Source organism: Stegastes partitus, unplaced genomic scaffold, assembly GCF_000690725.1.
Source record: "Stegastes partitus isolate 25-593 unplaced genomic scaffold, Stegastes_partitus-1.0.2 Scaffold267, whole genome shotgun sequence".
NCBI lineage: Eukaryota > Metazoa > Chordata > Actinopteri > Pomacentridae > Stegastes > Stegastes partitus.
The window spans coordinates 474251-487366 of NW_007577998.1; the positions used below are offsets into that span (position 1 = coordinate 474251).

Consider the following 13116-nt stretch of genomic DNA (forward strand, 5'->3'; position numbering starts at 1 on the left):
TTTTATAATCTCCCTTCATTCCTTCATGTCAGTCAACCTTGTTCCTTCATTCTTCTCTTAGGTATCCGTTCCCAACAGTGTTCAGTACGTGCAGCAAGAAGGACCTCGCTGCCAGTCTGGAGAAAGGCGTGGGCATGTGTTTGTACAATATGCCCGAGGTCAAGGTGCTCTACGGAGGACAGAAATGCGGCAATGGCTACGTGGAGGAGGGAGAAGAGTGCGACTGCGGGGAGCCAGAGGTAAAGCTGACAGCAAAAGGCCTTTATCTTCATCTGCCTCCGTGGAGTGGATCAGTCTTTACCACTGGGCAGCTCTGTGAAAGTGAAACCATGTGTGAAAACAAGCAAATGTTTTCAGGCGGCTTCCCTGTATAAAAATCATTTTGATGAGTTTGGTGATTTAGGATTCAGAAAACGTCCAAAGGTGGTCCTTTCCCCAAGACACTTACAGTAAAGTGCCTCCTCAAATCAATAAGTTCACACCCAAAAAGTAAGGAAGGAAGGAAGGGCTGGGTAGAAATGAATAATGCAACAAAAAAAAGAGGAGAAACACTTTCTGTGCACTTCTCTAACTCCCTTACAAAATTAATTGTCTAACGGAAACACTACTAACTGTCCTGTAAGCAGTCAGCTAGAACAACTGGAAGTCTCAACAGCTCACTCACAACCCCTCTAACAAACCACAACAAACTTAAACTTTCTCCTGACATTGACGTTGTTATTGTGACTTAAAAGCACTGAAACCTGCTGTGCCAAACAAATCCTCAAAGTGCAGCAGAGACCGCCCGAGGCCTCCGATGTAAGTGTTTTATTTACATCACACCTTCTCTCCGTCTCCCACATGTGCCGAACGGGGCTCTGACAGGCTGCCACGCTGATGTCATATCCTCGTTGAAGGCCCATTAATCAAACCACTGTCCAACTGTGTGACAAAGGAAACAAACAAAAGTGCAGTCGGGTCCAAGCTGAAACGAGCTTTCTTTGGCTGCGCCGTCCAAACAAATGGGCACGCTCTGATGCCTGCGTTCATGCACACTTTTGTTTCTCAGTCGTACGCGCTGCGGGGAACCCTGGGAAGTGAAGGGAGAGTCACATGCAGGAAGCGAGCGTCACTCATTTGCAAACAAGGCTGCTGATGTTTTGTGGTGGCTACCAGGAGGGTGGTAAAAATAATGACAGAACTTGAAATTGCTTGGTTTTCAGACCACTATTTAAACACCATGAATGTTAAATGTATAGAGATCAAGCAAAGCAGTAAATCCAGTAAATTAGCTAACACCTCTTCATCTGACACATCTTCCCACATTTCATTATCTTCTACTCAAATCTGAATCCTTATCAAACATATACAAGTTTAGCTTTGACATTTGCAGCCACCTTAAGTTCTAGATAACTTAGTGATGCACGATATTAAAATTTCAGGCCGATACTGATATCCGATATTTCTGATATCGCAGATAACCGATATTACCGATGTCAATATTCAGTTTTTGTTCACGCTGAAAAATAAGTAAGCACTGTGAGAAAACTGTTTAAAAGAAGCCCAAACTAGACCACATAGTCTTCTTTGTAACGTAACAAAAGTAAAACATATTTGAACATATTTTAATATATTTAAGTAAAAACATCTGTGAAATAGAAGCAATATCACATGGAGAGATGAAGGCGTTAATGTTAGACAATTATCAGTTTTTCACATCGGCTTAATTTATTCATCAGACCGATACCGATATATCAGAAAAAACGCTGATATCGGCCGATACTGATGTGCCGATATATCGTGCATCCCTAAAATAAGTAAACCTCAACGATTCAGATCAGCATTTGCCTTTTGTTGGCTGAGAAGAAAGGAAACACAACCTTAAAACGAGATCGGCGGAAGATAAGAAGCGTTGATAAAATATGCATCCGATAGATTTAAGAAACTGTTGTAGCCCGCTGCATTTTATACCTTATTTTTCAGCAGCTATTTACTCTGGAGATTCGACGAAGAGCTATTAAGCTGATAAGCTTGAAATATTAATATTGTGAGCATGAAAGTTTAACTCCGAGATTTTCCTGAGGTTGATGTGATGTGATCTGCGAGGTGGTTTCTCCAGAGGAGAGTCTTCGCTCCGCTGGTCTTGTTGAACTGCAAAAAAACACACAATCCAATTACAATCGCAGTTGTAAAGCGATGTTACAGTGGGATGTTTATCCCTCTCGCAAATTATATTAGCGAGCTCTTTCTAAATTACGTCTTTAAACCTGACTGACTCTACAATGATTATTTAGGTAAATGCTATAATGACTGTGCACTCCATCATTTAGATGAGGGTAGGAGTCATTGTGTTTGACCACCAACGAGCCAACTTTATAATCTGCATTTGCCATCTCTGCCAGCATGCCCCTCTATAGCCCCCATGATGTCACCGCACAGGGTCTGCTTGTTTGATCTGCCAACCCACTCAGACCAGGAGATGAAAGCAACCTTTTCTCTCCTCTTTAAACAATAGGCTTACGTCAGGGCCAAGAGGTAAACAGCCAGACTCATAAAACCACACATCCACTGAAAATTAGACGTCCAACCATCCAGCTGCCTCTATTTCCAAGCCATCAACACATCTTGTCATTACCGTAGAGCCCCATAAGCAGAAACAGCCGCGCGCCGTTCTCTGCGTGATAGTGTCATTCGTGACACTTTTTGGCATTCAATAAAAGATAACCACCTCACCGAAGGTTTCAGCTTCTCCCTCTTATCATCTTGTTGTTTTCTGCGAGCCGATCTTGTCGTTGTGGTGTCTGCAATCTTTAAATCCCACTCCTCCTTCTTGGCACGATAGCGTAATAGTCAACTCCACCACATCTTTTCTGTATCTACATCAAACCTCAGCGGAGGTCTTAACCATTCCAAGTGCTGCACCTGATTTCTATCTTTTGCTTCGTCTGTCTCAACCAGATCCCGCTTTTTTTGGGTCACTGCATTTAACACGCTCCTCTTTAGACAAGTCCAAAGGTCTTGAGAAATCCAAAACACATGCACTTTAGTTAATATATCTCCTCTCAAAGGTCTCTAGGTCAGGGCAGGAATCTCTGGACAGGAAGGGTGCTCCCCCCTGACCTGGAAGCCTTGATCTGACAGGGACCAGCTGACAGAGGATCTTCGGGGCGGTGATCAGGTCCACATGTCGTTAACTGTTTCTGTTTTCTTTGCTTCATTCTAGGAATGCATGAACCCATGTTGCAACGCCACAACATGCACCCTCAAGGGAGATGCCGTGTGCGCCCACGGACAGTGCTGCGAAGACTGCAGAGTAAGAGCTTCAACGCAGGCCAGAGTCTCTCTCACTCATTCTCCCTCTGCTTTGGATCACCTTATTCCAATTTATATGCACGTATGCCACCTGAAAAGCCCAAAAAAGTTCTGAAATTGTATTTTAAAAGCTTTCTAAAACCTTTCTGACACTCTGTTAATTCTCCGTGGAAGGTTATTAAGAGGTTCATAATAGTGTGCTCCTGAATATAATTTAATTTCTCAGGTTGCTTCATTCCAACTTTGCATGTTTTACCTCAATAGGCAGGTTTGAATTAAGGGCAAGTTCAAGTTGGATTGCCTGAGATTCGCCTCCACTGAGTTATCAGAGGTTTTTTGTTTGACACTGATTTTTTTTTTCTTATTAGGAGATTTGCAAAGGTTTGTTGAAGAGGATTAAATGCATTTATTGTATTTTCAGCTGTACACAAAGGCATGTTAACGTCACAGGATAGGACATCATGAGACATCAGTTGTGTTTAATGTTCGTTATAAGTTGTAGCCTTGAATTGTAGGTGTTTATATGTGAATGGCTAATTTTGAACATGCAGGCAAAAGAAAGAAATCAAATCGTATTAGCAAAAAACACAACATAAGGGATGCAAATTGAAGTTAAATTAGAATCTTCTCTAAAGTCAGTGTAGACATTAGCTTGCCATTTCTTAGTGGATTCACTAATAAGAAGTGGAGGCGATCATTATTCATGGACACGGTGGTCATTAATTAAGCCTTCACCTGTAGTTTTATTTTTAAACTTCATCAGCGATGCAGCCAAACGAATACTTGTCATCCTTGGTATCACTTTTAATCTCGCACGCTTCATAGATGGCGCTGAAATACATCAACTCCCATTTTAAGGATTGCTGTGAAACTCTGTACAAACATTCACTGGCATATTCTTGCAAACAGTCGTGTCACGTTAGAGCGAAGACACAATGAAACACAAACAAAGCCCATAAGCTATGAACAGATAGATGAAGTCAGCAGTGTTGGAGATTTTGTTTCTTAACAGGCCTTACTGAACTGCGTGTGTTTACAGCTTAAACCGGCTGGCACTCTCTGCCGAGAGTCCAGTAACTCATGTGACCTGCCAGAGTTCTGTACCGGCGCCAGCCCTCACTGCCCAGCCAACGTTTATCTGCATGATGGACACGAATGCCACAACGTTGAAGGCTACTGCTACAACGGCATCTGTCAGACTCACGAGCAACAATGCATCACCCTGTGGGGACCAGGTACAGGCAGTGGCCACTAATAAGCTGAGCTGTGAGCATCATCTTCGCTTTTATAAGGGAATCCCTCGCTTCATTTTGATGATTTCTTTGTTTGTCTCCGTGCAGGAGCCAAGCCTGCCCCTGGGATCTGCTTTGAGAGAGTCAACTCTGCAGGGGATCCTTACGGGAACTGCGGGAAGGACTCCAAAGGCTCCTTTGCCAAATGCGATGCCAGGTAAGACTGCAGCTGCACTGATGTGGTCGAGGTACAGAGGAATTACTGTGCATAACACAACTAATTAGCTTAAGTAGTGTCATTAGCAATCATCATTATGTTGTGAAATCTGACACGTTATCTTCAAACAAAAGTTTACATGCTTGAAAAACATAATTTGAGAAAGATAGCGGCTAATTGCGGTCTAAGAAAGTATTCATGAATCATTTCATGCTATTCTTGTCGGCTAATTGTTCTAAAGATCTTCTCCCTTTGGGTGAATTCTGTAATCAAGCTCTTTGTTAATTGATGTAATTGCTTTAATGACCGGAGGACTGAAGCACTGCAGCTCTCTTCAGCGCTCTTTTCATCTTTCTCTCCACTTACTTATCTTCGTCCATGACTGACAGGCCAGAGTGAGGCCTTTTTAATTGAGAGTTGCGCTGTGTGTTTTTTAATGTTTTGATCCGTGCGCATGTGTTTCTTTATGCATGTGTGTTGTACGCAGGGATGCCAAGTGTGGAAAAATCCAGTGCCAGGGTGGAGCCAACCGGCCGGTGATCGGTACAAACGCCGTGTCGATTGAAACCAACATCCCGCTGCAAGAAGGAGGTCGCATCCTGTGTCGAGGAACGCATGTTTACCTGGGAGATGACATGCCGGATCCTGGCCTCGTTCTGGCTGGTACCAAGTGTGGAGACAGCATGGTGAGTGATCAGTGGAGTGGGGTAATATAAAGAGGTTATAGCTGATTCGTGACAACAACCAGTTTCTCAAGGCGTTATGTGCACGTGTCTCATTTTAACTCACTGTGGCCTCATTTTTCATTCAATAAAAAAGCACCTCTATGGAAACAGCACAACCATGGCTAGCAGTAGGGAGTACTCAAAAATGTGTTTTGTTTAAATAACTTATACTGCCATAAATAATGAAAACATACATTTTGGATATACAAAAATTGAAGAAAAAACGATGTCAACATGTACAACATTTCTTCAAGTGGCCACATGTGTTACAAATACTTGAGAAAAAATGGTGGCTCTACCGAGTGCAGAAATTTTACATTATCCTCACACTTTTAATTTATTACCGTACCTGTCTCCTATCTGCTCTGTGTAAACACAGCCTGCAGTTCAGCCCAGTTCACCTGAATCATCTTCTAATCTTTGCCACATTACAGTCGGTTACAGCTGAGTCGGTTTTGTCAAGAAGTGCAGATTTCCAGATTATACAGACTCTGGCTATAAACTCTTCATTTCGGGGGGAATTTTTAAAATGGAGCCTTTAGAGTGACTTGATTTTGGTGAAATGTTAGGATTTTAAGCTTAGATTTGATTGTTTTTTTCCAAACAAAACTGAAAGTCACTCATGATTAGTTCAAAGACTATTGTTTTCACAGTTTGTGGCTCGATAATTTGTATGATTTCAGCAAAATATCATGTCTCTCAAACCCACCAGGGATTCAGAAGATTAAGATATTCTTCTTCTGTAAGGCTCAATATAATTAACATTAGGTCTCACTTATGCACAGTGGAGTCTTTATGAAGTGTTGCATGGATCAAAAATGTTTGTCATCTTGAAGGCATCGCTGCTGTTTTATGATTGTTCACGATGTCCTTTCATTAGCTTTTGCTCTGGCTAGTTAGCTTGTTGTTTAATGTCCTCTGACCACAGGAGGCAGCTTTATTGTTTGTCCTATTCAGAGATCCCAGAAGGCTTTGCAACTCTATGAACCTAGAGTAGTGTTCCTTCGAGCAGATTCCTCAGAGACCCTTCCTGAAGAAAACGTCTAATAAAGTTAACTCCTGAGTGAATCCAGTGATCCATTGGTACACATCATGCTTCGCTCTAAACAAGACCCTCATAGCAACCAGTTGTTTTATTAGGTGTGCCTCTCAACTTTTCTTCGTCTATGAGCTCTCCTCTAAACCTCCCTCACCACACGGCTGACGTCAGTCGCTTCTCCTGCCAAGCAAGAGGCCGCGAGCTTTGGGCCGGAGCGCTTGCCAGTTAGAAGATTTGTTCTCAGTCCTACATTAAGGGCAAACCGGTTATGAGAGCATATGAGACGGCGCTCATGTGGGCAGGATCGCCAACCTTATCCACTGTTCCATATCAATAAGTAAATAGGTAAACATCCATTTTTAAAGCAAGTCTATTGAACCGGTGCAGACTTGGAGCTCATTAGTGCAAAATTGCCATCTTTCACCTGATGCTTCCAGCTGAAATGTTGTTTCTACAGCAAGGCAGCTGGCGTTGATACTAAAAGCTGCAGAATCTTCCACTTCTAGCTGCCTGTGATGGAACCTTTAGACATCCAGGACATGCAGGACATTGAGCTTTCTCATCATTTCCTGTTGTACTGAAAATGCTACACAATTTTTGACACAGTCAGTCCATGTGTGCTCCTTTACAGATATCCATGGTGTCGCCTAAGTAGATCTCACAAATATTGAAGATGATTGCATCTGACAAACGCCCCTGCAGCTGTGGATTTAGCCTTTGAAAGGCCTTTTGTGGTTGAAACTTGGCTGAGCTGGGTTATGATAGAAAATAACTGCTTAGGATGGAGGAATTTCTTACACGTGGAGATAACATACCTTAACGCACACTATCAGACGGGCAAGCAGATACACGTGGAGCCAAATAATGGGGTCTCAGAGTCCTGCAAGTCCTCAGAAGCTTTTTCATTCACCACAAGGGCACTTAACGTTGCTACTCAACAGCCTTTGAGCTTTGTGTGCAAAATGGCCGTCAGCCAGGTCAGCTGGTCTCCCTGCTGCAGTCACACAGGTCACAAGTTAACTCCACACATTATCTAGAAAATTTGATGGCCTGAAGGCGGGTGGTTGTCATGGGCCTTTGTTCTTCTCAAAAAAAAAGAAAAAAGGCTTCGTATTTTCCATGCTAATCAGGGCATTAAGTTGGCAGCACATGGCCTGCACAGGACTGGCAATTCGAGGAAGATGAGAGCTTCCCTAATGAAGGCCTTATTTTCTACATAAAAGCAACTGGCAGCTGTGCTTTTTCCAGTCTGATGTTTTTGTTTGTTCCAAAGGATACACAGCGTATTGTGCCCTTTTGCGTCATCGCCTGCCTCCTGCATTACATTAATGTTTGTGATAATGTGCAGATACCTGAGCGCTGCTCTGCAAGTACACCTGACAGCTAAATTGCTCAGTTTAGTCCACATGTGCACCAAACATCCCTTCACTTGTTGTGTTAGGCTTAAAAATTCTATGTAAATGGATGTACATTTTAATTCAATACACCTACCTAATACAATGCAAACACACAGGGCAGGTTGCAGGCGCAGTTTCCCTCATTTGAATAAGACAGGACAAATATTGTACACCTGTGCAACAGATGTGTAAACATTCTTCTGCCTTTAGTCCTAATTTTTGCGTTCATCCTCATCAGCTCTCCCTCCTGAAATGTTCAACGATGCTTTTCTCTTTATAGGTGTGCCTGAACCGGCAGTGCCAGAATGTCAGTGTCTTTGGTGTGCATGAGTGCTCTGGCAAGTGCAACGGACGTGGGGTGAGTGCAAAGTACCTATTAGCTCCGTATTTACTGTTAAATTATGCACTGTGGCCTGCGAAACAGTGCTACAAGCCTGCTAGGACTCGGTATTTATCCATTTAGTCACTTTTGGACCAGCTGAACACTCAGGTGGCTGCCTCTCCACGCTATAATTGCAAACAATAGCAGAGCAACGGAGCTGCCTGTGAGTTATAGCAGCTGCTCCTATTCTGTACAATCAATCTTCATTGTCCTACTGAGGTTAAATCAATCCTGTTTAACAGCATCATTTAGGGTCTACTTAAAGTGTTGTCCATCATCTTTTGACTACACACAAAGATGCAGCTCAGCACGTCGGGGGGAAAGACCACACGGCAAAAATCTGCTGCAATATAAAAGTAACACTTTCTGCTCAAAAATGATCACTTTTCTCTCACAGCATCTCTTATCTATAATTCATCAAAGGACACTTTTATGTTTTATTTACTTTGTTGTTTAGCTCTGTGGCTCCAACGTTCACTACAGGCTCGATTAGCTCACAGTTACTAGTGATCTTCACTGTCAGTTACGGCAAGAGATGGTGCGCAGCGAGAAATCAAAGCCGCGATCCTGAAACTGTGTTTTTTTTTTTTCTCATCATGATTATCTTATAATTCATCAACCACCCCTTAAACAAATTAGCCTGTAAATAAAAAATAACACTCTGAGAGCAACGAACAAACAGTGGTAGCTGCCTGCCGATTGGCTCGTGGCAACGAAAAATAATCGTGTTAAAAATGACTTTGCAATAGAAATATTTTCACATTAAGAGCGTGGACTTGAGCTGCGTCTTCCCTCCCACAGAAATAACTGCCAAAACAATTTGTCTGCCATTTTGTCAAACACCTCGCACAGTACGAGACCAGACTGGGAAAGTAGTCTGTCTCTGGATTTACTGTAGCAGCTTAAAGAACATTGTTTGCCTGCGATTCAGCTTAGTTTAATATTTCAAGGCATGTATTGACTGCACCCTGGGCCATCTATTTTTGGTTGCTTATTAAGCAGGTTAAAAGCACTTTTCTCTTCTCTTTTTTTTTGTTCTTTATGAACCCACATGAACTGCTCGTCTCCAATAAACAAATATATATGAAAATGTGGTGTTTTCAGCCCGCTATAAGAAACTCAAGCAGAGAGCCTGATTACTATGTGTGCACCGAATATGACACTCAGTGTGTGCCATCTTATTACCATTTCAAATATATGAGATGTCCCCAGACAGTATAAATTATTTATTGCTTTTACAAAATGAGCATAAAGCGGACATAATCTGTCTCTGTGTAACTGTTTTTAGTATGCATCTGCAGCTCAACAGGATTTTCAAGAATTAGGTGCCTACTCAGGTTTTTTTTTCTCCCCCCTCCGCGTGTGTGTGTTAATTCTACTGAAGACATGACGCAGATGACATTACCCTTTTTCCTTCTGAGTAAAATCAACAGATTGCCTTTGCTCCAGTGTTTGTGCATGTTGTATTATGGTAACATTTCCCTTCACGCAAACATAAAACTCCCCCGAATCATACCTCCCTCCGAGCACCACCTCCCCGAGTGCCTCTTAACCCCGTCACCCGGTGCGAAGGAGTGTCCGTAGCCTGGAGGCAGGGAAGGCACTTGACTGTATGTCTGCGCTGGATGTAAATCCCTCACAGCTGCACGACTCCCACCGTGCCTCCCTCCCTGCCTTCTCCATCCTCCCGCCGACTGACAGCTGGACTGCGTTACCTCACCAGGGAATCCTCCTGGATCAAACTTGTGCACTGGAAACCCGATGCTTCACGGGATGGACTCCCCCACGCACATGTTTTATCTATTAAAAGTCTTAGTATGCGCGCACATGCACAGCCAGTGTCTTCTTATATCGACAGAATGTTTGATTTACAGAAAGTCAACCAGTTCAGTGTTCATCTTGTTAGCTGGTGATAGATGGCTTGTAGAGGTATCATCTACGAGTTTAACTTCTAGTAATACAGGGAAGTTTGATGCTTTTTGATGCAATATAGCATCTATTATACAGTACAACTTCTTTGTCTACAGGTGTGCAACAACAAGAAGAACTGCCACTGCGAAGCACACTGGGCCCCACCGCTCTGCGAGAAAGCCGGCTTTGGTGGGAGCATTGACAGCGGGCCAATGAGACTGGCAGGTAGTGCTGACAATTTAATCTCTATCTTCACTCATCTAGACAGAGAGACAACAAACACTAGCTCAGAAATAAGCAAGAACACAAAGCTCCACCAGCTGCGTCTTGTACATCTTTTTCTTGCGGAGTCAGTCCACGATTGATGTTTGATTTGGACCAGAGTATAACTTTTCCTAGAACAACACCAACTCCCCGTCCACCCAGTCATACATTACACTGTAGTGTTTAACAGGAAACAAGTGAAGAGCAGAGAAATGTGAACTGTGTTGCTGACCGTGGCCTAGCTGTAACGGTCTTTGCGTCGTGTCCTGTCATCTTCTTTTCCGTGCTGTAGATGTGCGTGTGTGTGTATTAATGTGCGTGTTGTCATATATGGCATCAGCCGACAGCGTGCTCATTACTGTGGCAGTCCTGGTCACCCTGGTCAGCCTGCTGGCAGCCACTGTAGTCATCTTTCTGAAGAGGAAGACTCTGCTGCGCCTCTTCTTCACCAACAGGAAGAGCACGCTGGAGAAACTCAGGTAAGGCGTCAACGCAAAATAGAGCAACAGCGAGGTTTGAGTGACGATGTGTCACAGAAAACCTCAAGAGAAATTTAGATTGTTAAAGTAGCAAGTTTATCGTCTAGCTCGCAATATTTTAATTCTGTAACTCACTGATCTTTTATTGATATTTCTATTTGAAGTAACACCTCACAGTTTGGCCATAGTGTCTTTTTTCAGTTGACATTAGTCAGTTTGTTAATACTTTATATCAGTTTTTTTGGAGGGCTGGGGGTAGTTGTACATACAGTGTTTGTGCAAAAACTGGTTTTCTTACCTGGTTTATAATAACAAACAAATAATTAATTCATATTTGCTATATAATAATTACATAGTTCTTATTTAGGAATGACTAGGAAATTATCAACACATAATATATAAAGAGATATAAGTTAACAGTACGTCATGATTAATACTACAATCGTGACTCGATAATCCCTTAACAATCTGAAAACTTTGCTATCCGACAGGTTTTTAGGAAAAACAAACGAAACCCATGAAAAATAGCCTTAACATACCGACAGCCTTGGATTCTCACTCCGACATTACATTTTATGTCACCAATAAGGATAAAGGCGTATTATCTAACTGAACAATCTGACAGATTGTTTACGTTCAGACTGCAGGACTTAATGCTCGATTCGGATTTTTTGTGAAATCCGTTTTTTTTCGCGAGTTCGTTCACATTTCCAATTTAATGCGACTTGTATGTGATGTGCTGTGTGAACTTCATACGACCCAAAAGTGTCCCGCATGCGCAGAAGAGGACACGACGACGTCACACACCGTGAGCGTGCTCAGTGTTTACGGAAGTAAACATGGATGGTAACGGTGGAGCGTATCTGCCACTCCTCCACCGCCGCCAAACAGAACTGTGACCGCTAAGTAAACTGGCATCAGCAGCCAAGTACTGCCTGTGCGTTCCGGCCACTTCCTGTCAGAGCGCTCCCCTGGGGTGGAAGTGGCCGGAACGTGCACAAGCACAGCAGTCAATTAGGTGTGAGATCCAGCGTTGCATAGTGTTCTACCAATACACTAGTTATTATCAAAACTATGAACAATTAAAATTAACAACAAATGACCCTTCAAGCATCAAGCCCTCCTTGTATCTCAACCTCCGTCTTGCAGCCTTGCTATCCGACATAAAAGAAGGTTTTACATTTAGTGTCGGATTATCGCGTTACGACTGTACTACTGGAAGTCTGACAAAGTAATGTTAACTCATGAGTGGAGTTTGACTGACTGTTACTGAAAGCTCTGGAAAGTAGTAGGAGGTGGTTTCCTGAGTTAAACTGATTTGTGTTACTGTGCTCTACATTCACATTTAAATCTTGTGAGTTACACATGTATTCCTGAAGCTATTATTATTTTTATTTAAAGTAATATGTGTAACAATCAGGCCAATACATCTAACTGTGACCATCTAAAAGAAGGAAAATGTGTTTTTCTTTTTTCATCACCAAACATCAGTTTTACAGCTTTACGATTAGTTTCAGCTCATTGTTTACTTTTACTGTGTTGTTTTAGTTTTATAGCTTTCGTTGCATCACTGCAGCAAACATCTGTTTTCTTTAAAAGCTTTCAAAACCCACCGTACCACTTGTTCATCACTAAACAGCAAACAGACAGAGTCAATGACAAGCAGGTGAACACGGTGGAGCTTTTAGCAGCTGAAGAGCCAGATATTTCCCTCAGGACAAAAACTGAGCAAGTATTGGAAGCAGGATGGAGGGGAGAGAAAAAAAAATGTTGTTGCTCTATAACTGCCAGCAAGCTTGACATTCAAAGTTAAAAGGTCGCGCTGTGTCAGTCACATTTTTTGTTTCAGCAGCAGCCGAGGTGGCAAAAAAAAAGATTTATTGTAGGTTTAGGTAATTCTCTGTATTGTTACATTTAGGAGTAACTCATAATCCATCAGCAGGTTTGTGACATCTTTATTAAAAAAAAGTCACCAGAATTACAGCCAGGAAGTATAAAAACAGACAGAAATGTTCAATTTTCTGACAATCTTTTCTCTACTTGTCTGACATGTACCAATCCAAACCTAAAATTGCAATATTTCAACAAAATCACTTTTTTTCTACATGTCGCATTTAAACGTTTGGCAAAAATAGATTGCTTGCAATAACCATATTCTGGAAAAATAAAAATAAAAGAA

At 42.2% G+C, this 13116-nt stretch overlaps 1 protein-coding gene across 2 annotated transcripts in view; it reads left to right on the top strand.

Annotated features, from left to right (window-relative positions):
* Positions 1 to 13116, top strand: part of adam12b (ADAM metallopeptidase domain 12b) — a 95037-nt gene that overhangs the window by 67434 nt on the left and 14487 nt on the right. Inside the window, exons 12-19 of one of the 2 annotated variants that reach the window (XM_008282348.1) lie at positions 62 to 239; positions 3203 to 3292; positions 4331 to 4526; positions 4632 to 4740; positions 5228 to 5426; positions 8182 to 8259; positions 10311 to 10419; positions 10799 to 10937. In XM_008282348.1, coding sequence (XP_008280570.1) covers positions 62 to 239; positions 3203 to 3292; positions 4331 to 4526; positions 4632 to 4740; positions 5228 to 5426; positions 8182 to 8259; positions 10311 to 10419; positions 10799 to 10937 — 1098 coding nt within the window. Of the gene's footprint in view, positions 1 to 61; positions 240 to 3202; positions 3293 to 4330; positions 4527 to 4631; positions 4741 to 5227; positions 5427 to 8181; positions 8260 to 10310; positions 10420 to 10750; positions 10938 to 13116 lie in introns of both variants that reach the window. The other variant, XM_008282347.1, reaches the window with a different exon arrangement.